Source organism: Dermacentor variabilis, chromosome 1 (assembly GCF_050947875.1).
Source record: "Dermacentor variabilis isolate Ectoservices chromosome 1, ASM5094787v1, whole genome shotgun sequence".
NCBI classification, from domain to species: domain Eukaryota; kingdom Metazoa; phylum Arthropoda; class Arachnida; order Ixodida; family Ixodidae; genus Dermacentor; species Dermacentor variabilis.
In genome coordinates this window covers 204,949,786-204,976,658 of record NC_134568.1, presented here as the reverse complement: position 1 = coordinate 204,976,658, position 26,873 = coordinate 204,949,786, and the positions used below count along the sequence as shown (strand labels likewise).

The 26,873-nt window shown below is 49.1% G+C and overlaps 1 protein-coding gene across 2 annotated transcripts in view; it reads left to right on the top strand.

Moving 5' to 3' along the window:
• Ac76E (adenylate cyclase type 2 Ac76E) overlaps window positions 1–26,873 on the top strand; it is a 944,861-nt gene that overhangs the window by 461,042 nt on the left and 456,946 nt on the right. For both annotated transcript variants that reach the window (XM_075703570.1, XM_075703577.1), the window contains exon 4: window positions 831–980. In XM_075703570.1, coding sequence (XP_075559685.1) covers window positions 831–980 — 150 coding nt within the window. The remainder of the gene's footprint in view (window positions 1–830; window positions 981–26,873) is intronic.

Below are 26,873 nucleotides of genomic sequence, written 5' to 3'. Positions count from 1 at the left end.
ATTATACAGTTTATGAGCTGATGTGTTTCGTTCTTAAATATTGTTTTCTTATCTTTTCGGCCCCTTACCCCATCCTCCTGAGCAGAGTAGCCAACCGGACCCTTAATCTGGTTAGCCTCTCTGCCTTTCACCTCTTGTTTTTTTTTTTCATGAGCAAATACCTATGCGTTCCATATATTCTCTGTTCGACAAGACAGCGCCCAGCACATACCTAGTGACCCAAGCTAGTAGAAAAATCGGGTCACTGGGTATGCGCCACAGTTAATTGTGCGAGATCGTCCAACAATCGAAAGTGGCCGAAGCACGTAAAATAACCTGTCCTTTTAGAAGTGACACTGAAAAGTTCATGCCAGTACTCCTTTCAGGTGAGGAACCGAAAATGGGACCGTTTGCCTAATTAGAAAGCCATATCTATTCGCAACACACAACATGTCTCTACCGCAATAAAAGTTCGAGTGCTGGCTTCTCAATGAAAAGAGCCTCTCCACATTTCCCTGGGTTCCTCTATCTTTCTCAAGCACTTCCTCCTGCTGCCCACTTTCTTTTTCTCTACGCTAGAATTCGAACATTTCTACTTCTTATCACTTAACAGTTAATTTTTCACATATAATGGCATCAACTGCGGCTGGTACAAAAGTACAGGCGCAAGTGGAGTCTTTGGGCAAAGAGAGCGTGGATCGAAGGATAGGCGTAAAACGCAACTGCAATACAAAAATCTATTTTAGGCGCATACTATCGCAGGCAGAACTAACGAAATAAAGATTTTTATGACCGCATATTTACGAGTGCTTAATACCATTTACGTGTGGTGTGCGGAACCCCGTGCGCAGGTTGCAGCTGCTTCGCTGTTCCTGTCGATGGCGACTGCTGTGGGCTGGTACCACCGTCACATGCGAGACGCAGCGCAGAGCGGCAGTTTCGCCTCCACCCAGGAGTGCATCGAGGCGCGCATCAAGCTCGAGTACGAAAAGGAGCAGCAGGTAGGGCTCTACGTGTTCCTGTTCCTTGCACACTGAGAGTGGCGCTGGAGTTAAGGGTGTTTATGTATTTCATGGGGGGAAAACAAGAAATCTGGGCGTGCTGTGACAACCCTATATGGCTGTCTGACAAATGGTCTCCAAACGGGGCGTCAAGTGCAGCGCAGAAATTTTTGTTTTCAGCCTATATGCTGCTGTGTTCACTTCCTTCGCAGCGTCTCTGTACCCTCTCTCCCTTCTCTCTCTTCCCCTTCTTCCTTCTCCCAGCGTAGCATAGCCAACCAGAATCTTGACTGGTTAACATTCCTGCCTTCCTTATATCCCTCTCTCTCTCTCTTTCGGAGCGTCTTTTCAGCGTCCTTTAATGCATGTGAGGAAGTGTGGCACAATATTGCAACGTGCGCTTCTTGGCGAAGTTTATAAGCCATAACTAAAATGAGGGCGCTATAACGTACAGCTATTCGAAACTTTTCTGTTCCAGCTCTGCAGTCAGTCCTCGTTGGTTGGTCAAAAAATTTCCGGGCCACCCCTACCGCGCCTGTCTGACACGCGACGTCACGAAAACCACGAGAACGCCCCATCTGATATATGTGCACACTGATTATGCATAATTAGACCGAACGAAAGAAAAATACTAATTTCTGATCTGGCGTCTTTCTCGCCATTAGCGCAAAAGGAGTCGTTTGACCAGTAGCACTTGGTCTCTCTCTGTCACGCGACGTCACTAAACCGCGAAAACTCACCGCGTCAAAGTGACGCGTACGCGTTAACGATGCATTAATATGCCGAACAAAACTGACTTTTTTCTGAATAGCCGAAGGCTGCCCCGTTCCGAAAAGAAGCGAAAATGGCTGCCTGCCGATCGCTCTGAGACTGGCTACTCGGAACTGCCGAGGAACATGCATTTATTTGCGTAATATAAAAAGTTTTGCGTGGCAGTATAACATTATTGAGCCCTTTCGGCACGTATACGACATCGCTTTGCCAACTCTTCCTTGCTGAGGATCCGTTTTAGCGGCATTCTAAACCTTGCGTTGCACGCCGTCTCGATTTTCTACCAGCAACGTCAAGCTAAGTAAGGAGAAGCGGATAAATCGCAGACGCCGGCACCACCCTCCTCATCCGGTTATCTACTTTCACTGTGCTGGCTCAGCCCCATCGAAACTCTCTCCCCTTGAGCGTGCTCCTCGCTTCTTGTCAGCCAATTAGATAACTAAAACTGCTCAATGCAGGCAATGCTGTTCGCTTTAAAAAAATGACATCCTATAAACGAGAAGTGCGTTGGATTTAGCTTTTCAAGCAACGCTACAGATTACCGCCCGAAGCTTGCTTCGGTGGTTACGTAAATTTGACGTCAGGAGATTAGAATAAAAGCAAATTGGAATAGCTTTACGTTATAAGCCCTAGAGCTGCGAAACGAGAGAAACAGCATGGAACGCACTCGACGTGTACGTCTTCCTAAAATGCCGCGCGTATAGGGTACAGTTATGTACGCGTGCAAGCCTAAAAAAAAAAAAGTCATGAGCCGTGCATGGAAGTCTACTTCATAATTTTCGCCACTCCAGTTTCTCAGAATTCCTCACGCCGAGTATATTTGCCCGCTGCGACCTTCCGTCACGCATTCGCGTCGTTCTCGAGTACAGGCGTGCTCTTGCAATGAGAGACGGGCCGATAGTGCCACTCAACTTGCCTGGTTTTTATTTATGCCACCCTTTAACGGGTTAGCGAAGCATCCGCCTATACTTTGAATAACATGCTGACACCCACTGAACAATTATTTTTCAGCGGCCAAGTACTGCCAGTAACGCATATTGGACGAGTGTCAAACTGACAGTGCCTACTTTGATCTACTACTGGGTTATGAGGTACCCCAGTGCTTCATTCGAATGTCACCTTCGTTTAGTCTCGATGTTCTTTCAGCCCCAAACTAATTATCCTTTGGTTAAAAATAATTCCTTTCCTCATACCTTCTTTAACAATTTCTCTTACGCTCCAGGTGCCTCTGTGGAACTGAGTGCTTTGCCGCCATGCAATCGGCAGCAGACTAGCGTCCGCAACTGTTTCGGCCTTTCTTTATCCATCGTTTGTAGCGCGTCATCCTGATGCAAAAGCACATTCTGGCTGGTTTTAGTGGACGTTGATGTAGTCAGGGCCCTAGCTTGTGTTCGTTGTTTCGTGCACGAGTCGCGCTTCCTTTTGTTTTGTGTGGGCAACTGGTGTTGACCTTTTCATATGGTGACGATGGTTCATGCGCAATGATACGGTGTTTCTTGAGGTGGCAGCAAATCTCACGGTGTTGCCTTGTTCTAGTTGAAATAATTATGGACTTAGGTTATCCTTATGGAGTTTTAGGTATGTGCCAAAACCACGATCAATAGCTGCTGCTCTGCGCAAACTAAAGACATCGCTTCCACAGAATGTGGTCCTCCTTGCAGACCCAAAGGACGCGTTGCAACAGCTCTCACGGGGTCTACCGCCCATCAAGTTCCCGCGCAATTCACTAGCCCTCGTGAAAGAACTCAGCAACAAAGGCTTCAAAGTAAAGTTTCAGTGGATTCGCTCCAACGTTGGCATTGGTGGCAGCGAAAAAGCTGACGCTCTTGTATACGCAGCGCTCCATCATCCTCCCAAAGTCAAGGGCCCAAAGAGTAATGAAGTTAAGAAATCTGACATTCGAGATCACTTTAGGTTCCTTTGTGTTCCGCCACATATGCCACGCGTAACCAAGATATTTCGTCGAGAGGAAGCTTCACTTCTATATCGAAAAAGAACAGGATCTGCTAGTACACAAGCACGCGGCGTATCAATTCTCCGAACTGTACGACATGCGACGAGGCAGGAGACATTGAACACTTTCTCTGGTCGTACCCGAAATTCCAAGATGAGAGGGATGCTCTCCTGGAAAATCTGCAAAGAAGGAACTTCCGCATACGTGCCTGCAACCGAAGGACCAGTTATAGCCCGCAAAGAAACTTCACGTCTCATCGCTTTCTTAAGAGAGACTGCTCTGATGGACATGTGCTGAAGCACCACAGTGATTCTATAAGAGACCATCGGTTTGAGCAATTGCCGGCCTTGATCGCCATGCTAAACCCGCTTGTTGCTACAACTCAGCACCACCACCACCACCACCATATCCATATTCAGTATTGGGCAGCGAATAACGTGGTGATTTATAGGAAAGGTCGGTCACCGGTTTTCGTATACCCCAGGATATAAATCTTGAAGAGTGTGCTGGAATGTATTTCTCTGCGGCTGAAAGCACGCTCCCGCCGGGCGCGCCGAGTCATTGCGCCTGACGCATGTATGGAACCACGTGTCACTGACGTCACGCTGGTTCTTCTTAAACGGCTGTGGAAATAAAGACGGGGTCTTTTTCCCCTTGCTGGCGTTTTGGACTACAGTCGTCTCCTGTCTTTCGTCGATCACGCACTGATAGCGGCGGCGCCGATACGACATGGTGTCAGAGGTTATGCGATCCACCCACTTTTGAAAAGAGCGTCGGGACGTCGTCAGAAAGGGAGGCTGCAATGGCCACTGCATCGCCGCCGGGTCTTCAGCAGCCGCCACCGCTGGACTTCGACACTACCTCAGAGTGGCCGGCGTGGATACTGCACTTCGACGACTATCGCTATGCGTCGGGCCTGAATGAGCGCCCGGAAGAGGCACAAGTACGCACTCTGCTTTATACCATGGGTCGACAAGCAAGGGACATCTTCGCCACCTTCAGTCTTTCTGCAGAAGATTCGAAGAAATTTGAGCTGGTCAAAAAGAAGTTCGACGATTACTTCATCAAGGAGAGCAACGTTGTCTACGACAGCGCTTGCTTTCACAAGCGGCACCAGATGCCTGGCGAGTCAATGGACCAGTTTATGACTGCTTTACACGTCTTGGCGGACAAATGCGGCTTCGGAGAATTCAAGCAGCGCCTCATCAGGGACCGGTTCGTCGTGGGCCTGCGGGATGAAAAACTTTCCGAGTCGCTCCAAATGGATCCCAAGCTGTCTCTCGCAACAGCTCTGGCGAGGGCCCGCCTAAAAGAGACCGTTCAGCAGCAGCAAGAAGAACTTCGAAACTGCAACGAAGTCCACGAATACACACCGTGCAAGCCACGTGAGGACGTCAATGTCGACGCAGTGGGCTACCGCAGAAAACTGCAATGCAGCAAGGAAACCCGGCCGACATCAGCTCGTTCCGAGGGACCGTGCATCTTCTGCGGAGGTAACTCGCACCCAAGGACAGCCTGCCCAGCGAGAAGCCAGAGGTGCTTCAACTGCGGCTTAAAGGGACACTTCGGCAAGGCGTGCCTCAAAGGAACTTCTCCAGGCTACCAGCGAAAGGTACAAGGGTCGTCTGTACAAAAGGACAGTGGGGAGGTTTTTTTTGGCGCGGTCGGGGCGCCTCGCGCCAAAGCGCGTTACGTTCAGGTATTACTTAACTCCGTGCCTGTTTTTGCAAAGGTCGACTCAGGCGCAGAAGTGTCCGTAATTCCAGCATGATTTCCGGGACTTCCCACGAGCTTGGAAAAGGCCGACGAGGTCTTGACTGGCGCTGGCGGTGACCGCTTAAATGTTCTGGGCAAGTTTCAGGCGGATATATTTTGGAGCGGACAAACTTCGCGCCAAACGTGTTATGTGGTCAGTCCTTTGCGCCATGTACTCCTGGGTTTGCCCGCTCTCGAAGCGTTGGGAGTCAAGTTCGTTGACTCTGTGGCTCACAAGGAACCCAACTACGAAGTTTTGTGCCCTCATGTTTTTAACAACTTGGGCACTATGCCGGGTGAGTATACAATAAGGCTTAAACCAAATGCTGTTCCATTTGCAATAAGCGCACCGCGCAGAATTCCTATACCGCTTCAGGAGCCTGTAAAACGAGAACTCGAGAAGATGGAACAAATGGGCGTCATTCGTACAGTCGAAGAGCCAACAGAGTGGTGTGCCGGCATAGTACCTGTACAAAAGCACTCGGGAGATGTAAGGATCTGCGTAGACCTTACGCAATTGAACAAGTTTGTCTTAAGAGAAAGATACACATTGCCTACTGTCGACCAAGCACTGGGCTCTCTTGCCGGTGCAAAATGGTTTTCCAAATTAGACGCGAATTCCGGCTTCCATCAGGTGCGACTCAGCAAGGCCTCAGAAGTGCTGACCACGTTCATTACACCGTTTGGGCGGTACCGTTTCACTAGGTTGCCATTCGGGATTACATCAGCTCCAGAGTATTTTCAAAGAAGAATGTCTGAAATCCTTGCAGGCCTTCCTGGCGTCGTTAACCTGATGGACGATATTCTCATTTTGGGCGACAGCAAAGCGCAACATGACTCTAGACTATCGAACTTCTTAGCTAAGCTGGCCCAGTCTAACGTTACCTTAAACAAAGCAAAGTGTGTGTTCGGTGTTCGAGGCATAAGCTTTCTGGGCCATTTACTCAGCGAGGAAGGCGTACAGCCGGATCCTGCCAAACTCAGAGCCATTAAAGAGCTGAAAGCACCCTCTGATATATCGCAATTACGCAGCGTTCTGGGCATGGCCAACCACCTAGGCCGTTTTTTGCCGAACTTGGCGCAAACCACTGCCCCGCTACGGGAGCTTTTGCAGAAAGAGACAGACTGGTCTTGGGGCCCTGCTCAGAACACGGCTTATGAAAGCTTGAAATCTCTTATCTGCTCAGCAAAGTGCATGGCTATGTACGATCCACGCCTTCCCACGATTCTTTCGGCGGACGCCTCGTCTTACGGTCTCGGTGCCGTCCTTTTCCAGAAACAACGCAATGGCGAGCGCCGGCCGATAGCGTTTGCTTCAAGGTCACTAACGAAAACTGAGCAACGCTATGCGCAAGTGGAAAAGGAGGCACTAGCGTTAACATGGGCTGCCGACAGATTCGACGAATACATAAGCGGTATTGAGGTGATGCTTGAAACAGACCACAAACCTCCCGTTTCGTTGCTTGGTAAAATGCCTATTGATGTGTTGCCGCCAAGGGTTCAGCGCTTCAGAATGCGGCTGATGCGGTATCACTTTAACATTGTGTACGTTCCCGGTAAACGCTTGATAACGGCGGACGCTCTTTCAAGAGCACCGACGAAAGCAGATAAACTAGCCGGTGAACTGACCTTCTCGGAAGTGTCGTCTTTCGTCAAAACATGTGTGCAAGGGCTTCAAATGGGTGACAATTTTGTTAACAGAATACGCGATGTGCAAAAGACTGACGTCGTTTGTCAAGCCTTGCTTAAGTTATGTCGCCAAGGCTGGCCAAAAAAACCAAAGCTTCCTTGCTACTTAGTTCCGTACTGGCAGGAAAGAGCACTAATTGCCGAATGCAATGGCATGCTGCTAAAAGGGACCAGACTGGTGGTACCTCAGTTCCTAAGAAAGGAAGTACTAAAAAAACTACATGATGGACATCAGGGAATCACGAGAACTAGAGCTTTGGCAAAGGAATTGGTCTGGTGGCCAGGCATCGGCGAACAACTTGCGCGGCAAGTGAAAGAATGTGTTACTTGTGCGCGCTTTGTCAACCAGAACTCGGAGCCATTAATTTCAACCCCAACGCCAAGTTTCGCGTGGGAACGAGTTGGGGTCGACTTGTGCTTTATTAACAACTGTCATTATCTTGTCGTGGTCGACTACCTGTCACGGTATCCGGAAGTAGCCCTCCTTCCCTCAACAAAACCTAGGGCGGTGATAGAAAGGCTAAAAAGCATTTTTGCACGCCATGGCATCCCGGAGACCGTAGTGACAGACAATGGACCACAATTTTCTTGTACAGAGTTTGATAAGTTTGCACATGATTATGGCTTTGGTCACGTCACTACTAGCCCTAGGTACCCTCAGGCTAATGGGGAAATTGAACGTATGGTGCAAACAATTAAGCGCCTGATCCTTAAATCTAAGGACCCGTACCTGGCTCTGCTTGCCTACAGGGCAACCCCAGGCATTCTGGGCCCTAGTCCGGCTGAAATCCTCATGGGCCGGCGTCTTAGGACAAGAGTTCCAATAGCGCCGCAGCTGCGTGGTCCAGTGCAGCCACCGCTGCGTAATCTTGCGGCCAAATACAGTGCCAACAAGAAGCTACAAGCACGGTACTACAACAGGCCCCACAGAACCCGAGAATTGAACAAGCTAAAAGCTGGTGATTCCGTTTGGGTAACGGACATGAAGCCTAGAGCAACGGTGCTAGCCACAGCCGCTACACCGCGGTCCTACATAATACGCACCCAGGATGGGAGTACGCTGCGGCGTAACCGACGAATGCTCAACCACTTGCCAGAACAGAGGAAGGCAGAAGGCAGCTACGAGTTTCCAAACGAAAGTGATTCATCCGAATTGGTTTTTATGAACAGGAGTCACCCGCTACCTTAACAGATTCGTTACCTTTAGCATCGGGGGCTATGACTTCAACTTTAGTACCTTCTGCTTCAGTGACTGTGACCAAGTCTGGTAGAGTGGTTAAGCGACCAGTTCGATACGGGATTGATGAATAAGGTTCTGTTCGTGGTAGATTACCACTGAGGGTTCTTGCTTTTTGTTCATGTGCGGGTGTGCCAAATGTCATGCGCGAAAACCACTTTCATTTTGCAAAAGGGGGGATGTGCTGGAATGTATTTCTCTGCGGCTGAAAGCACGCTCCCGCAGGGCGCGCCGAGCCATTGCGCCTGACGCATGTATGGAACCACTTGTCACTGACGTCACGCTGGTTCTACTTAAACCGCTGTGGAAATAAAGACGGGGCTCTTTCCCCTTGCTGGCGTTTTGGACTACAGTCGTCTCCTGTCTTTCGTCGATCACGCACTGATAGCGGCGGCGCCGATACGACAGCGACGACAAGCTGCGGCATGTCTATTTCGCATTGGAAGACGCCGCCAGGACCTGGTTCGAGAATCGAGAAGGCACCTTCACGACGCAGAACCTGTTCCGAAGCGGCTTCTTGCAAACGTTTACAAGCGTCGTTCGAAATGAGCGAGTCCAAGCACTACTAGAAACCAGAGTCCAGCTGCCAAACGAGACGATCGCGATCGTCACGGAGACGGCCCGTCTTTTCCGGCGCGCCGACCCGCAAATGTCGGAGGAGAAAAAAGTCCGCTTCCTGATGCGGGGAGTCAAGCAAGAACTTTTCGCCGGACTTATTCCTAACCCGCCAAAAACCGTAGCTGATTTTTCTGCAGAGGCATCGACGATCGAGAAAACTCTGGAGATGCTCACCCGGCAATATAACCGCGAGGGGCTCACGCTGCAGTACGCCATCCAAGGACTGGGTTCCGACGACCTGCAAGAGACTATCAGGGCCATTGTGCGCGAAGAACTGCGCAAGGTACTGCCTTCGTCGCAGCCTCAGGTGGCCTCAATCGCCGACATCTTCAAAGATGAGGTTCACCGATCGCTTCGAGTCCTTGAGGTGCAACCTCATTTACCGCAGCCCCAGCCACGAGTGATGACCTACGCCGCCGTCGCACGCCGTCAAGGCCCCCCTCCGCGACCGCGCCAGGGCCCTGCAACGCCGCAATTCCGTCGTCCGCCGCCGCCGCCGCCAGCACGCCCACCCGTCGCCCAGTGCACCTACGTGAAAAAGACGGACATTTGGCGAGCCCCCGACCACCGCCCGCTCTGCTATCACTGCGGAGAAGCCGGCCATGTGTATCGCCGATGCCCATACCGCGACTTGGGACTGAGAGGGTTCGCCGTCAACGCGCCGCGTCCACAGCTTAGAGAAGGCCCACGTGACATCGCCGACTACCTCGCCGCAACTCATTGGAGCCCTCGACCACCGTCCCGTTCGCCGTCACCAGGCCGCTACCTGTCGCCGCAGCGCCGACCATACACCGGCTCAGCGTGGGGCCGCTCTGCGAGCCCATATCCGGAAAACTAAAAGCAGCAACCGGTGGAGGTGCGGTTGCTCCGGTGGAGGTGCGGTGGAGGTGCAAGATTATGGATCATTTACATTCTCGCGCGCCGCATCCCAGCTCTGGAATAAATTACCAACAGATGATCAACTACAAAACTAAGCTTCTCTCTTTTCTGCTCGTGTCGCTTGCTCAATGAGTATGTACCATATTTGTACTGTCTCACACATTGCCCTTTTTTCTCACGCGCTCTAATGTTCATATAAAAGCGTATGTATAACTTCTACGAGAGTTATAGGTCCCCACCTTTAAACCACACCCAGTGTACATATCTTTGTGTGATTATTAATAATTAATTAATAATAATCAATATTCAGAATGCACATGTGCAAGTCTGTCTTGTTGATTGGAGATGCATATTTTATTATGTCTTTATGTCTGTCAGGCAGGGAACGTAACACTGACTCGCTGTCGCAAGCAGGTAACATGTACGAATAAAAAAAGAAGCGAACGTAAAACGCTAAGTAATCAAGGAACGCAATCGCAAATCAATGGCGGTGGTACGCTATGACATTATTATCGTCAGAAATGCTGTTTATCTCTCTCGCTCTCTCTCTCTCTCTCTCTCTCTCTCTCTCTCTCTCTATATATATATATATATATATATATATATATATATATATATATATATATATATATATATATATATATATATATATATATATATATATATATATATATATATGTGTGTGTGTCGACGCACCTACGCACGAGGCACAATAAATCCCGATCGCGCTCCTTGCAGAGACATCACTTATCGCGTAATGGAACAGAAAAACCTTTATGTATATCATACGCACGGTCGTTTCCGTTAGCTCCGCGTGGCTCGAGCCAATGAGGTTTTCAAATGTAAACACGAAAACTATGGTGAGCGCAAGATTGCGGTTCCCACTCGCCGCGTGGTCGTCGCTCGCATTTCAGCTGTGATCTTCACCGGGTAGAGCTGCCTGACGCAGGTACGCTTTCCGCATCGCGTTGAATTGAAGCGTGGGCGGCCGACGATGCGTGGCTGCCCCAGTTTATTTAATGCTAAATACCTGCCGTGTCTGGCGGGAGAGTAGTCCAGTTAATGCCACCGGCGCATCCGACTGCCGAGTGTATTCTTCAAGCTCCGCGCACGAAGCCCTTCTTTAATAGTAGTGCTGGCATACATCGCCACACCCGCTGCGATTTGCTTCCGCTTTGGCGATCAAGACTAGAACGGATGAAAGGGATTGGACCTTGCGGAAACATACCTAGAAAGCAGCTGCATGTTAGGTGCAAAGAAAGTGAGCGACAGAGTTTACAATGTGCGATCGTGCATCCCCAGTATTTTCTTTTTCTTTTTTTGCCAAATACAGCGGTGTGCGTCGATAAAAAAGGAATGGCTTTAGCATGCAGGCAGTATTCGCGTTCTCGGGTTTATCACGCTGTTGGCGTGCTCCCCAGTGGGTAAAATTGGGGAACGCAGCTGCGTTGAGTCGCAATAAATGCTCCGCAACAAGAAATTGCCCCGCGAGCGCATCGGCAGGTCGATTCCTGCATTCGCAAAGCGTTCGGCATCGCGTTCACGCAGGCATGGCACTCGATCAACAATAACGAATGCGCGGCAGCGTATATCTTGTGGGTACCTTTGCCTGGAAGGATATGTATGAATGCGGCGTATATATATATATATATATATATATATATATATATATATATATATATATAAAAAGCTACAGTGACTTCAGATCAAATGTGTATCGTTAGTACTTGCTGTGCTGCGCACAAATGCAACATCATTTTCTTACGCCTGTTGTCAAGAGGGCGGCTACTTCGTGACTTTGTCGTCTTCAATGCATACACGGATATATGAGAAACGGCTGCAATCATCATCATCATCATAATAATTATTATTATTATCATCATCAGCCTATCTTTATGTACACTGCAGGACAAAGGCCTCTCCCTACCATCTCCAATTACCCCTGCCTTGCGCCAGTTGCTTCCAACTTGCGCCTGCAAACTTCATAATTCCATGACCCACCTAGTTTTCTGCCTTCTTCGACTGCGCTTCCCTTCCCTTAAGACCTATTCTGTAACTCTAATAACCCACCGGTTATCTACACTACGCATTACATGGCCTGGCCAGCTCCATTTCTTTCACCAAAAGTCAACTATGTCACTTAAGGCCACAGTAACGTACTTATTGGCCTGCGGTGGCAGGCGGATGTCATCGAGGGAACATAAGCGTGGCTGTGTATCTTGTGGAATGTCGCAGCTCTGGGGCAATTGAAGCTGAATCACACCTGACGCGATCTCAAAGAGGGCGGAATGAGATGATAAGAAGTCTAATACAAGGATGATGTCGCGAGGGCATGGTTCCAAAACTGCAAACAAAACAGTGGTAAGATCCCCCTGCGACGCTGACGCGAGCAGCGGACATTCCGAGCACGGCGGGCGTTCTTCCGTGGGCGACGCGGAGGGTTCGTGATGTGGCAGGAGTGAGCCCTTTGTTCATACGACGGTGCAATTGGGCACTAATCATAGATAGTTGGGCGCACCAGTGTCGATCAACACCGGAATGTTTACACCGTAGACTATAATGTCAATCAAGTTTTGTGTGATCGGTAAAGTGCGCGGAGGATTTTCAGGTCGAGTCGTCAGTGCGGCATCACCTACGGGAGCTGCAGCAGTTAGTTCTCCGGGGAAGAACGTCTGAGGCGATATTGACGACGTCCGATGAGCTCGTGGCGAACGGGACTGGCGACGCCAGAATGACGGTGAGGAAGTGTTCCATGTAGGAGTAGCGCAGCCGTCGGGTGGTTGCTGGCCAAGGGGGCGCTAGAGACGGCGTGGGCTCTGTACGGAACTCTAATAACCATAGATCGGTCGCGGAAGTGTAGAAGGAATATGGTTTCGTCGATTGCGACCAATGTGACCGATTCGACGGCAGGCAAAGCAGATCGGTCGATCATCTGCAGTTCGCCATTCGGCAGGGTATCGATAGCCTGGAGGGTACCGCTGGCTAGACGAAGGATAAGGTCCATCAGCGACTTGTGGAGTTGCAATAGAGCAAACGGAATGAACTCCGAGATTTTGTAGTTCTTCGCGGACTATTGTTTGAACAAGTGGTACCGCGGGTGAGCTGTTGGGATCACTGACCCGTGGACAAAGGGTGGCAGGTGACAGTATTTCGATTTCGTGCCCAACAATTCGTGCCACGTCTTCTGATGTCAATGGTCGCTGCGTTCTGCTGTCCTCGCATCAGGAACTCGCAGCTGTACTCGGCAAGCGGGCAAACGACGTTGGCAATGTTGCAGTGCGGTGGTTCTTTGCCTTGGCACTCCTTGATAATATCGCTAACTGTCGCACAATTCTTGCACATTACCAGATGTAAAGCATCGTCAGCAACGCCCTTCTGAACATGCCTGACCTTGTCCGAGTAGCACATGTCACTGTCAACCTTGTGGCACAGAGCGAGCGCATCCTGGATACAAGGCATTCGTGTCGTCCACTTCTCTACTCTTGTGTCCTGTCTGCACGCCTCACCTCTTTTTTGCATAATGGATACAAGCGACGTATGGTTCCGTGGACGTTTGCGCACGAGTCGCTAGCTCTTTCTTTGCGGCGTTCTTCCGCTGAATGAACGGCCAAACAAGCCTTTCAGCTTGTGCTTACACGTTTCCGAATCCGTAAGACCCTCTTCATGGTTGTCGAACTACACCCTCACCGTGCCTTGCAAGTAGAACATCAAGTTGGCCAACATTACGGTTGCATCCCACCTGTTGTGGGTGCTCACACGCTCGTGCATGGCGATCCAATCTTCCACGTTGACATTCTCGGTGCCGCAGAACGTTCCTGCATCTTTCGGATACGCTAGAACAATGGTTGGGGTTGCCGCCGCTGGCGCAGGTCCCGCCTCCTCCGTCATGATGTTAATACCCAGGCGACGACCGCTGCAAAGCTCCGTGGTCTCTTGGGAATACCCTGCACCTCCACCAAAATGCCACGGGGTAGAAATAGTCAAGCGTATGCGTATTTAAAGGTATTTAAAAATTGCAACAACTCTGAATACACAAGATGGCTGCCTGAAACAGCCGCATGCTCGCTTGGCCAAATCGTCGTCTTTGTTCGTCGTCACACTACGCCCCACTGCTCTGTAACAATATCAGCTATCCGCGTTTCCTCTCTGACCAACAGAGCTGCCTTCCTGTCTCTTAATGTTGCGCCTCACATTATTCGTTTCATCACTCTTTGCGCGGTCCTTAAAAGGGTCCTGAACCACCCCTCGTGCTTGGTGAAATAACATAGTCCGCGGATAGCGTACGCTGCTTTGAACATCTCAGCCAAGTTTTGCAGTCGTGCGCGGCGCGTTCGCAAGCGGAGCGTGAAGTGACCTTTTTCTCGAACACTCTCTTTTCAACAGAAGCTTGCTCCTCACTTTTTTCGGGACGCTTTATTTCGTAATGTAGTCGATTTTCATACGCGGTGCTATTGGCCGATAGCTGGCATCAATCGAAAACGGTGTTTGGTATGCAAAAACCTGCTCTCGAATTTCCGCCATAACTACGTACTTCCGGAAGAAGCCGACTATCCCCTGCGCGCGCATGGCCGCGGTCGTCCGCGTAGGAATGAAACTTTGGCCACCCTGCTACTCCGTGTCGGAGCCGTCGGGTCTCGCTAATTTCGACTAGCTTTGCAGACTGAACTAGTCTCGAACCACGTGAAACTGAAGGTCAGACCACACGCACGCTTGCCAGCGTGCGCTCACTCCTGGCGACGTACTGAGCTATTGATAGCGCTTCAAGATGCGCAAGCTGGATGTGGCAGCCATCTGTCGGTCAAGTTGCTGCAGGACAAATATGGTCAACATCACGAAGCACGGCTAGACTGGAGTATATGAGTGCGAGCTCAAGCCCTGTTGTGCACAAAGCAAACGCTGCGCAATAGCACTAGAGTTGCATGTAGCTGAGGCCTGCTACATAGCGTAGGTACCGCGTCCGCCGCGGGCTGCCGCAACGAGTCCGCTGGCTGAGCGCACTGCGGCTCGCTCAGGACAACCGCGTTTGGATTACAGGATGAGAAAGATTATTTATTGCCAAACCCCTCCCCCCCTTTGAAGCGTGGCGGTGACAAATAGTCACCTAGCCGGCTTGATTTACACCAGGTATGATGTACATATTTTAATTCTATCATTTTGTAGACGTCTCCATGGTCGTTTATGTTTTTTTTTCCCGGAACTTCTGCATCTACCTTGTATCGCTACATGTGCATGTAACGGGCCCGGTCGTATCAATCTTTTCCCTGCCTTTTTTTAATCATTACTCGTAACGTCTGTTGCTCATCTCGACTGTTCTCCTGTAGACACTTCCGTCTACTTTAAATTCAAGCACTTCTGGAAGGTGTACGTTACCTGCGAGTTTCACTGGCTGAATCCCTTCGAATTCCATTAGGATGTGCTGAGTGGTCTTCGGACTTTTTTGTTGCAGCCTGCACATGCCCCATCTTGTTGCAAATATTTGCGCCGGTATGTTTGGTCCTCAGGCAACAAGCTCGAGCCTCAAATAGCGAGGCACTGTCCTCTGTGTTATCCTACAGATTTTCTCTTCTAATTTGTATCTTCCCATTCTTGTAAATGTCTATGGTAAATATCCACGTTTGGCACGTTGTAGGCGACAAAATCGGAAGTAGTGTTATCTGCGTGAGCATCGAAAATCTAATTTCAACTGCACGCCACATTCAGTAGGCGGAACTTTGTGGCACGCCCCGCTCCGTCCTAGCCTTCGCAGAGCAAGTAATTGAAGAAGGAGCGGAAGCACCGCGAAGGGGTTGTTTTATTGCCAATAATTCCGTTTCTGCTGAACGCATTTAAATGCTTCTTGCGTCAAAGCATTTTTGAAGTAACCTATTTTAACTTCAGATGCATTCCTCCACTTCGATAAAAAAGTGGTTCAGGGCCGCTTTGCCTTGTTCTCGAACATCTTTGTTAGCCTCCAGGTTTTTGGCACAGATGTTAGCACTGGTAGAATGCAATTATTGTGCAAATTCGTTTTCAACCACAATGGAAAGCTTCACGTCAGGATTTGGTAATGCCGGCCGCATTCACTCCCACCCATTTTTATTCTTCTGTAAATTTTCTGCTCATGAGCAAGGTCCCCTGTGAGTAATTAACCTAGATAAATGTCCACATTTATACACTCTAGAGTCTGACTGCTGATCCTGAATTCTTGTGAAATTCTAACTAATGTACCGTACGGCGACGAGAGACTAGTCCTAGCACTAGACCTCAAAGAAGCCTCCGACAACCTCTCTCACGCCGCAATACTCGAAGAACTCGAACTCGCGGGTTGTTTAGCGAGCGTACCGACACTTACATAAAGGCGTTTCTTTCTTACTGCGAGGCACACATCAGTATTGGCCAAATCATATCGGAGACATTAAAAATGCCTAACAAAGGAACACCTCAAGGAGCGGTAATATCGCCAACATGGCGATGTGTCGCCTCGAACGTGATCTGGATCGGATGCCCGACCTAGGTTACACGCTCTGCATGGACGACATCACGCTGTGAGCGAGCAGGGGTTCCCTAGGGGATAAAGAATATACGCTCCAAAGGGAAGTATTAGTGGAGAAATTTCCCCGAGGAGGCAGGCTGAAGTTTGCGCCCGAAAAATCCGAGGTCATCCGGATAGACGCGAAAGGCTACCAATCCAGAGGGTCGAATAACATTGTGGTTGAGGGCCACACGGTCCGAAAGGTACCCACGATGTGAGTCCTGGGTTTGTGGTTTCAGAGCGACGGGAGAGCAGCACAGACGCTCAAAACCTTCAAATCCACAACCCACAACATATCCCAAATGATACGTCGAGGGACGTATCGAAAGGTGGCCATGCGAAAAGACGATACCATAAGGCTCGTACAGGCCTTAGTAATTAGTCGAATCATATAAGGTTTACCTTACCAAATCTTGTTAGGGCGAGCCAAGGACCAAAGGGCACGTGAAATTTTCGAAACTTCCTGGATAGAACTATGGTGTTGGGCTGCTGAGCACGAGGTCGCGGGATCGAATCCCGGCCACGGCGGCCGCATTTCGATGGGGGCGAAATGCGAAAACACCTGTGTACTTAGCTTTAGGTGCACGTTAAGGAACCCCAGGTGGTCTAAATTTCCGGAAGCCGCCACTACGGCGTGCCTCATAATCAGAAAGTGGTTTTGGCACGTAAAACCCCATAATTTAATTTTTTTTCCTTGATAGAAAGCCATGGCCCAGATATGTGCGTCAGCGAACCATCAGTGTATCTTTTCTACAAAGAGCTTGATTTTTTTGACGTAGATAGGAGCTTGGCGGGGGGAGTGTTCTACAATCACGCGGTTATTATTGTGCTTGTGCATGCGCATTGTTTGAAGAGGCAGGATTGTGTGGTTTCAATGAACCAATTGGGAGTCTGCGTTCGCCCTGCCTTCTTCTACCTTGGTATTTCGTCCCTAGCGCAGTTTAAGTTCCCAAATAATCTCTGTTTCAATTTTCCGCAAACCAGTATCACAATCTTGAAACAGCGCTGCAAATTTCATCCAAATGACGCATGCCGATCGCTGAATGACCCCGCCAGTTCAAGACGCAGCACTTCTCTCCGTAATCCTTCCTAGAGAAAAGCAGGAATGACCACGTTGACGGCAAATGTCGGAAGAAAAACTGTTCCAACTTATTTGTTATGCTACCGTCCCAGTTCTCCAGGCAGCTAAACGCGCTCCAGCTGTTTCCGACTTTACGCGAAGGGGCTGCATGTTGCGGAAACATTACAGGAATTCCGAGAACAAAGTTGAGTCCCCATTAAAAAGGAAACGTCAAAAGAATAAGCACCTATGAGCTCACACTGCAAAATCCGTTCGTCTCTTTTCGTTTTTCTTCGGCACCTTCTTTCACTTTGGTAAAGAAAAGCGGATACTCGCGTTGCCTTCAAGAAAAAGAAAACAAAATCATGAATGAAATAACAATTCGAGACACACAGAGGTATATAGTGCTTGTAAAGTTTAAAATGATGTCTCGATCGGAACGGACGAAAGAAAGAAGATAAGCAGGGGTACTCTCGCACGCAACCTCACTTTAAGGTAATGGAAAGCTGTTACTTGTAGCGTGCACTCGCAATTTGTGAAGTGTTTTCAAAGTTCTCGGTCAGAAGCACAGTCCGCCGACAATTTTATCGGATCCTTTCTGCCGATCGCCTGGTGTTCACATACTTTCTTCACTTCCAGCGCCCCGCTCTCATCGCACAATAACGGTTTTTTTTTCTTTCTCAGAGGGCAGCACTTTCAACAGAGAGTCTTTCCTAGCCATTGTGTTTATCTCTTCTTAGTTTCACAAGTAGGACTAAAGGGCTGAATCGTAATTGAATTAAATCTGGCGTTGCCCCATTTAGCGAAACGTGCTCACGCACAACCATGAGTACGGGCAGTAGCGAACGCCATCCTAGACACATGCTTGCTTCCTTTTTCCGCTATGGGGGCCAGTTTGTTCTTCCTCTACATAAGTTTATGGAAAGTGTTCTATTTAATGGGGTCTTGCTCGCACGTCTATTTGGGAACGGAGTCGTGAGGAAGGGGGGGGGGGGGAGAGCAAGCCGTAATGACGCGACCCACTCGATCTGTAGACAAATGGACGCGGCACGATTTTCCAGTAGATTGAGCTGACCGCCTATTTTGGTTGCATCTCGAGTACAGCGAGTACAGCAATGCCCAAATATTTTGTCGTGGTTGCGTTGGAGAGGAAAGGCTCCGGCAGTGTATATACAGAAGAGGTATAGCTAACGCTGGGTAGTCTCTCGCTAGGCGTCTATTAAGCGAATTCTATCTATGAGCACCGCTTGCAATTTGAGTGATGAGTAAGTGATTCGATAGGTACACTTCGAACCCTTGCTTTGCCTCTTCACGCGAATAAGTCGTGTAATACGAAAACTATAGGCCAGAAATGACTTAGAGGAGAAAAACGTTCGGTGGAAACTAAGCTTCTGTTCGCGTAAGAACGTGAGACGCGTCTGTGACCATTTTTTTTTCTAACGTTTCCAGCAGGATTCGAATGATTGATCGACTGTTTAATTGGTAGGGTTCAACGGCTAGAAGCGACACGAGGTTTATGAGAGACTATCGTAGTGGAAGGTTGCGCATTACATCTGGCCACCTGCTGTTCTTTAGCGTGCACCGTTATGCGCGCTGTTGGCTCCCATGTGGGAGATGGCCGGAATGTGTGAGAGGCCCTGTTTCGGGGAAGGCAGCTCGATGCCTGGTAGCATCGTCTCGAAACATTTCCATTTGTGTCTTTCTTCGCTATAACTAAATTCTACTAAAAAAAGACGACAGACGGTTTGGCTGTGCCAACCACGGAATATTTTCTTCGTCGGTCGACTCCCGCTGCCTCTGTCGCGGAGCTCGTTGTCGTTTATGGCTCTTGGCGCGACGAATCTCTTCTTTAGACATTTCCAACGACGAGCTCGATTCACTTTCCTTATTCATTTCACACATTTGCGCTACAATGAATTCACAATGTGCCAACCAACTTGCCCACCAACAAGCTGGAAAATTTAGCGGCAGGGCCTTTTGAAGGTTCCTTGCAATAAAGTAGCTCGCAGTAAAGTTGGGGAAGTGGTAGTGGAATACGTCGTTGGAGTTGTCGCTGTGTATAGTGCTCGTATGTGAATCTCCGTAGCGAGTTGAATGTTAAACGTTACAGCATGGTCGGGCTCAGACCTCGAAGAACGTGAACGTTTTGAACCGGCAGTGTTCGAACAGCGTCTTTATTACCACAAACACAAGGTGATTCATGTTCGGGATCATGCGCGTATGAAGGCTGTGAATGTTTGTCTACAGATACAGGCCTCGCATGCCGTTCCCGATAAAGAGTCAAATGGTAGGCGACAAAACCGATGAGCCCCTGTATTCGCCAAACAAAAGTATTGGGTTCCTGAGCAGGGCTACAAACATGTTCACAGCGTGCAACGGACAGGCGTCGCAGCCGCACGTTTAGTGCGGCTGCGATAGAAGAACGTACTTTAATTACGAAGTACGAACACTCTAGAATTTTCATTTGCGCCTGCAACTACAGTTCTCGATAGTTCCAAGTGCATATAAGTTACTTTGCATGTATGCGAAAAATATTGCGAGTGCTTAAAAAAAGCTTTAAGTGAAAGAGAGCTAGAAGCAAAACTTAAACTATATACGCGCTTTCCCATACCGCATAGTCGCTTTTTCTTATCCTTTATAGCCGTTAGATAATGTTCTTCGCGGTTTCCCTCTAAAGTGACTGCAGATTCTATACTAAAGAGCTTAGAGTTGCTCGCCTGAACAGAATGTCTAATAATAAACAACATCACGCGCTTCCGCTGTTTTTTTAAGACCGTCCGTAAGTCGCACCTTAAGGCAACGCTCAAAACCACGCTTACATGCCATCGATCATAGCTGTAGTGATGTCGCTATGTACAGCGTGGCGTCTGCGTCTTGTGAGGTCAGTAGTTCAGCATTCCTTGTTATTTCGAATGGTGAATCAAATCACATATGCGTTACGCCACCGTCGTAAGTGACAATGCTTTGTTTATTTTACAGCAATAGCCGTTATGGGCTCACTCCACTGGACATTTTGATGTCCGCTGGTGTGTCTCGATGGGATCGCATACTGCATCGCCAGAATCTTATAACCTCTTCGGACCATGAGTGCACCCCGGTGAACAATGGCTTTCATCTTTTTTGAAGTAGAACCACGAGTGTGCGGCAACAATAAGCTGGTATAAAGAAAAATCATGAGCAATTCCGCTCTGTGAAAGTGGACGACCAGTGAAGTTGTGTAGCACACGACATAAAGGTGACACAGAATTTTGAACAAAGGTACGAACAGATCTATTGCCTTGTATGGTGGTCATCCTGACGAAAGGTACAGACGCACATTTATTTTTATACATCCGCGTTCATTGGCGTTATACTTTCGTTATATACATTCGTGTTTTCGTTTCGCGATATACTGAGGCAAAGAATTTGAGGCCGAAGTCACCGCACCGACTGCCAGTGCGCCAGTGCCGTCAGCGCCTTCGTAGAGGGAATGCCTTCGCAGTATGGGAACGCTAGCATGAAGAGCGGCATCGGAGCCAGCTGTGGAAGACGACGAGTATACGACGAACGCGCGAGCAGGGGCACGAGCCATTGCTGATGATGATAATTTTTGGTCACAGATTTGTTGACGGACACGAAAAATGTACGGAAGCCTAGCCATAAAGAGCTTCGCTGTAATAATACTATATGCAGGTGACGTATGTCAAGCGTATAATAATTTTATTCCCATTGGCTTTCGCGACAATCGATATATTTTGCGAGTCGTACTGCTGCGTCGTCGCTGGCAACGAAAAATGAATGCATTGTATATTTCAAAGCCACCAAATGACGCTGCAATTCAGAATCAATAGTGAAGGTGACAAACGGTCGTGTGACCTTAAACCTGTTTCTGTGTGTTTAGGAAAAAAACACATTTATCTGAATGAATAGGAGCGATTGACTATCTGTCCGTATACATATGAAGGTTCTGATGCGAGCGGGTCTGTGTAATTTGATCAAGTAGGTACTTTTTTTCAGTACCTTAACATACCGATTGCGAACAAGAGCCGACTTTAAAAGGTATTGTGTCGCTGAGATTTTGTTGCCCCCCCCCCCCTCAGTATAATACGGAAACAAAGTCGCAATGCGCCCTCCCGCATTCGAGCTTCGAGCGCACAGATTCCAAGTCGAAGATGTTACCTCTCGGCCACTCCGTCGACGCCGTAGCCTGCTCCCTGATAATTCACAGTTCCCACGTGCGTCACTTCCGGTGGCTTCCGTGAGGCATGATCCAGAAGCCAAAATGGCGCAACACCGGAAGTTCCGTTGCAGTAATCTCAGGACTTTTTGCTGACGCCTCTTGCTTCTAATGTGCGTTTGCTCGGGTTACTAAGGAGGACGACGCCCACTTTATTTGCTTCCACCCCGTTTAAGCGCCGCTTAAACTTCCGTTCTATCGTGATCATAGCGGCCGATGCGGAGTCCGCAACGGTTATGTGTACGTTTTTGGTCCTCAGTTGTTTGCCCGTGTTACTGGGGCGCACGTAACATAAGGCCTGCCGCTTCGCAGGGCCTCTTCGGCGCTCTGCCAGTGGCAGGGTCATCGGTGACGGCAGGACTACTGGGCACATGGGAACAAGAGCTTCATTAAAACCTCAAAATGGATATTTTATATTAAAATAAATTCGCATTAATAAGGTGCAATCATTAATCGGTATGCGGCTGCTAAATTGGCATCTACCTAACTGCCCCACCCCGCGCTTCGCGCTGGGAAGCTTCGCTCCCTTTGGCTGGAACCCTTCCTGTGAGACCTGGTGGTGAAGCGTAAGAAAAAGGAGCACCTACTGCAGAAGGCAACACTCCAAGCGAATTTTGGCCGTCGGCGTCGCCGTGAGGCTCCGCATATATCTTTCGGTATATGTAGGGCATAAGCTTATCCGTGCCGTTATATACGGATTATATTGCTACACTATTTTATCACTAAAATTGCTCATGCCAGATCTTAGGTTCTTGACTAAATCATATATATATTTTGAGAATGGCAGCCCACAAACAAATGTCATTAAACGTAAAATTCACAGCGCATGTCTTTTCTTTAGATATTATCATAATCTTAAATATTGAAAGTGCAAAACTATATATATGCGCAGACCTTAAAGTGATGTAATTTACTAGCGTGGCTCTTTACGGGGAGCGTAGTGGTGCCTGTGCGATGTCATTATAGACCCTACGCGGCGTATTAATGCATTTCAGGATGCCAGAAAGCTTTGTCGCACCCGCATATGTCTTGTCTGCGTTAGTCCGACCCGCGTATAGTTATTACACTATTCGAGAAATTAAGCGCAACGCCAATCCTTGCTATCGCAGTCAGTGCTTCGCCCTTTGGGCGAAACTGGCAGTTAAAAAAAAGTATCTATCGAACATGCTACTGGAACCAAGGACTTCCTAGTCATGCATGATCGCATTGCTTCGGCCCGGCGTTGCGAAACTTCAATTGAGAGCGAGCTTATTCCGGAGTATTTATCCGCTGTTACGTAATGCTACTCGGCTAGTGACAAACGGAGCAAAGCGCGTCCTCCTCCGTAGTATCTATACGCAAACGCACGTAAGAGCAACAGTCCTCAGCAAAACTTCCCAGATTACTGGAACTGGAACTTAATTGGAACTTCCCGTGTTGCGCCGTCTTAGATTTGGAATCGCGCTTCCGTGGCCGCGTCCGCCATTACCGGGTACCATCCGATCTGGCAGCGAAGCAAAGCACTAGGAGGTCCAATTTACGCGTCGCTGCGTATTTCTTCTTTCGTGCTCAGTACTGTCTATGACGTAGTAGTTCTGCGGAAACCCGCAAGGTGGAGAGAAGTAATGAATAAAGGGAAATAAAGGGAAAGTATTGGCCATATAGACAGTGCTGAATAAAGGGAAAATCAGACATCCACCCGTTCGTAGCAATTCCTACAAAGGAAACCCATACGGGTTCCTCGAAAGAAAATTCGTCCCGGACCAGGACGGATTTTTCCTTAACTATGAGGCTTTTCTTTCGAGGAACCCGTATGGGTTTCCTTTGTAGCAATTGCTACGAACAGTTGAATGTCTGATTTTCCCTTTATTCAGTACTGTCTATATGGCCAATACTACTTGGTTGCCGAAGAGGAGCAACGCTGTTAAGAGGCCCAGTTGCAAAGAACCGGTCGTTAGTATGCACAGTTTGCCTGAAGTAATAACTGGGGAGTGTGAAAAATTGGGGATTTTCTCCGAAAAGTGCCTGCGCCTCTTTTCTTGCCTGTATCAATAGAAAGGACTTGAAGAACCTTGACAACGTCCGTGTCTGTGGTCGCCACTTTATCACAGGTAAGGAAAAAACACCATCAGCGCAATATAGAAAAACGCACTACTAACAGATGGTTACTAATAACAGGCAAGCCGTGCCGTCGGTTATGCTGCGTGGCCAGAGTTGTGGGCAACTGTTTAGGCAGGCTGATCGCTTTTTCCGCTTCTCTAACTGTCTCTTTTTGTAACTCTCTTGCTTGAGTAGCCTGACTGTGTGGAACGCTGCTTTTTTGTCTCTGCGAATTTGAAGCTACCTTGTGGGAGACGCCGCTCCCTTAACTACGGCGATGGACGTGGAGTCACCTGGAGGGGTCCCTGGTCCTTCTACGTCAACAGCGGCCGCTCCGAGAAAGCGGTCTAGTCGCCCGAGTGACACCGACAGCGAGGACACTGTGATCTACTCAGCGACCAGTGATGAAACCTCGGATGACAGTGACTTCGCGCCCGTAGCGAAGAACAAAGCAAAGAGACGACTCGTCAGGACATCTCCTTCCACGAGTAAGGCAACTGTGATCCCTACGCGAAAGCCATCAGACCTCACAAGTCTATTTGTGCCTGTGGCTGCTAGCGACAATTTAAACCGGATCAACCGCCAAGCCACATCTGACGATGCTGACCTGTACATACTCATCAAGCCGGCGACAGAGGGAATTGCCATATTGCAAGCCCGTCGCCTGGGGAACTCGCAGTGTGTGAAATTAACTTTTAAAGGAGACAGCCTACCGTCACACGTCAAGGTCGGTCACTTCCGACACATAGTACGACCTTTTGTGCCAAAGCCGCTTCACTGCAGGAAGTGTCAAAGGATAGGGCACGTTAGTGCGGTTTGCACAAATGCTGCCGTGTGCTCACGTTGCTCTGGGTCGCACAGCTCCGACGCCTGTCGTGCAGAAAACCAAAAGTGCGCCAATTGTGAGGGCTGTCATGATGCAACTTCAAAGAATTGCCCACATGTGAAAAATGAGGCGGAAGTCTTGAGGCAAATGGTCAGGGATGGTTCCTCGCACAGGGAGGCTGCCGCTAAGCTGCGTCGTCGACGTTCACGTCGCCGGAGATCTAGGAAGCCCACTGCTATTGCTAAGGATGCACCGCGTCCATTGACAGTCCACAAACTTCCACATACAACTAGCAATAGTAGCAATGAGGATCCTAAGCAGAAAGTCGGTAACATCATTGCCTCATGCGAGGAGTGACCGCCGTTGCCACGGCTAGATCCACCAGTGGAGCGACAAGATTTTGCACGCTCGCCGAATCATGCTTCACCTTCTGGCAGCAACCTAGACGACGACAAACAAATTGTCACCATGATAAGGGCCCTTATGAACACGCTACGAGTAGTACTGACCGCCATACATACTCCGGCGGCTCGAGGCGCACTTCATATACTGGACGCCCTGAATCCAGTACTGTCCGGTCTTGAGAAGCACCATGGCTGCTCCTCAACACTCGTTCCTTAAAGAGTTCAAGGAAGTGTCTCTCTTCCAATGGAATGTCAGAGGCATTAAATCCCGCATTTCGGACTTTCGTCCGTTTGTTTTTAAGAACAAATTTCCAATAATCGTCATTTGTGAACCAAACATTGACAACGCCATCCGCCTATCAGGATATGAAGCTTTCATGTCTGCTTCCTGTAGCGAACGCAGCAAAGTCATCGTTTACATCAGATGCGATTACACGTATGTTTCACACCCAGTGGCACCTCATGACGACAATCAGTACGTATGTTTGACGATAAAATGCAAGAATGTCGCACGCACGCTCGTAGGTGCCTACATTTCACCTTCACAACGCGAGACTAAGTGCAATTTTAACAGCGACACCTGGACCATGGGTTATTACCGGCGACTTCAATGCGCATCATCCGCTATGGGGAAGCTTAAAGATGGATTGCCGAGGAAGACGTCTACTATCCTTCGCGTCGGACCGTGCGCTCTGCTGCCTAAATGATGGCAGTCCTACTTTTCTGCGGGGATTGACATACAGCAGCTGCCTGGACTTGACTTTTGTTTCGAGATGCCTCAGTGCCAGTGTGAAATGGTTTACGGACAACGAAACGCATGGTAGTGGCCACGTCCCAACGTATGTTAAAATCGACGGCATACGCAAGACACAGTCTACCACAGTTCTTCGTCACATTGACTGGCCTCAATACACGTTCCGCATGGAGAAGAATTGCCAAGAGATCCAGGACTGTCTACCTGGCAACATCGAAAAGCTAATTAACGCCGCTGCTCAAGAAGCCACAAGAGCTTTTAGGCCTATTCCTAAGTTTTCCGAATTCGAAGCAGAATTGGAGCGGCTTCGAGCAATCCGCCGTCGCGCGGAACGAAGGTACCGGTGCACCAAGTCCATCTACGACCTAAGGGAGGCGAGACGAATACAGAAGAAGATACAGCGTCGGATCAACTCCCTGCAGTCTCTAAGGTGGAAAACCTTCTGCGATTCCCCTGATCCGCATAAACCCCTGTCACATATATGGAGCATGGTGCGTGGTCTTCGAACAACACCGCAACAACGCCACTCCTTCAAATGCCTGGCTCTCTACCAAGCTCGCAGAGAGATCGACGTAGCGGAGGACTTCTGTGTCAAGGTTGCTGGTCTACCGCCATCGTTCGTTACACGTGATCCCTGTGATGTTCCAATCTCGCGGGATTCTCGTATGGACAATCCGTTTTCCATCGAGGAATTGCAGGCGGCGTTGGCAGCGTGCAGACGTTCCTCATCGCCTGGGCCTGACGGGGTGACATACGCAGCTCTCGGACACCTCGGTCAAACAGCCCGGCATGCTCTTCTAGGCGTGTACAATAATTCATGGCGTGAAGGAGTGGTTCCTGCTGCATGGAAGTCCAGCCGCCTTGTGCCTCTGCTCAAACCAGGTAAATCACCCCTAGACGTGGCGTCTTATCGTCCCATTGCTCTGGCCAGTTGTCTAGGAAAGGACGCTTTGAGCAATGTTGGCCTAGGCGGCCTTGTTTTTCGGTGGATACTCAGCTTCTTGAAGGATAGGTCATTCCTTGTGCAAACAGAGGATGGCGCATCATCACAACACAACACCTAAAGTGGCGTACCACAAGGCGGAGTCCTGAGTCCCACTCTATTTAACCTCGTGCTCATAGACCTGGTTCACACCCTTC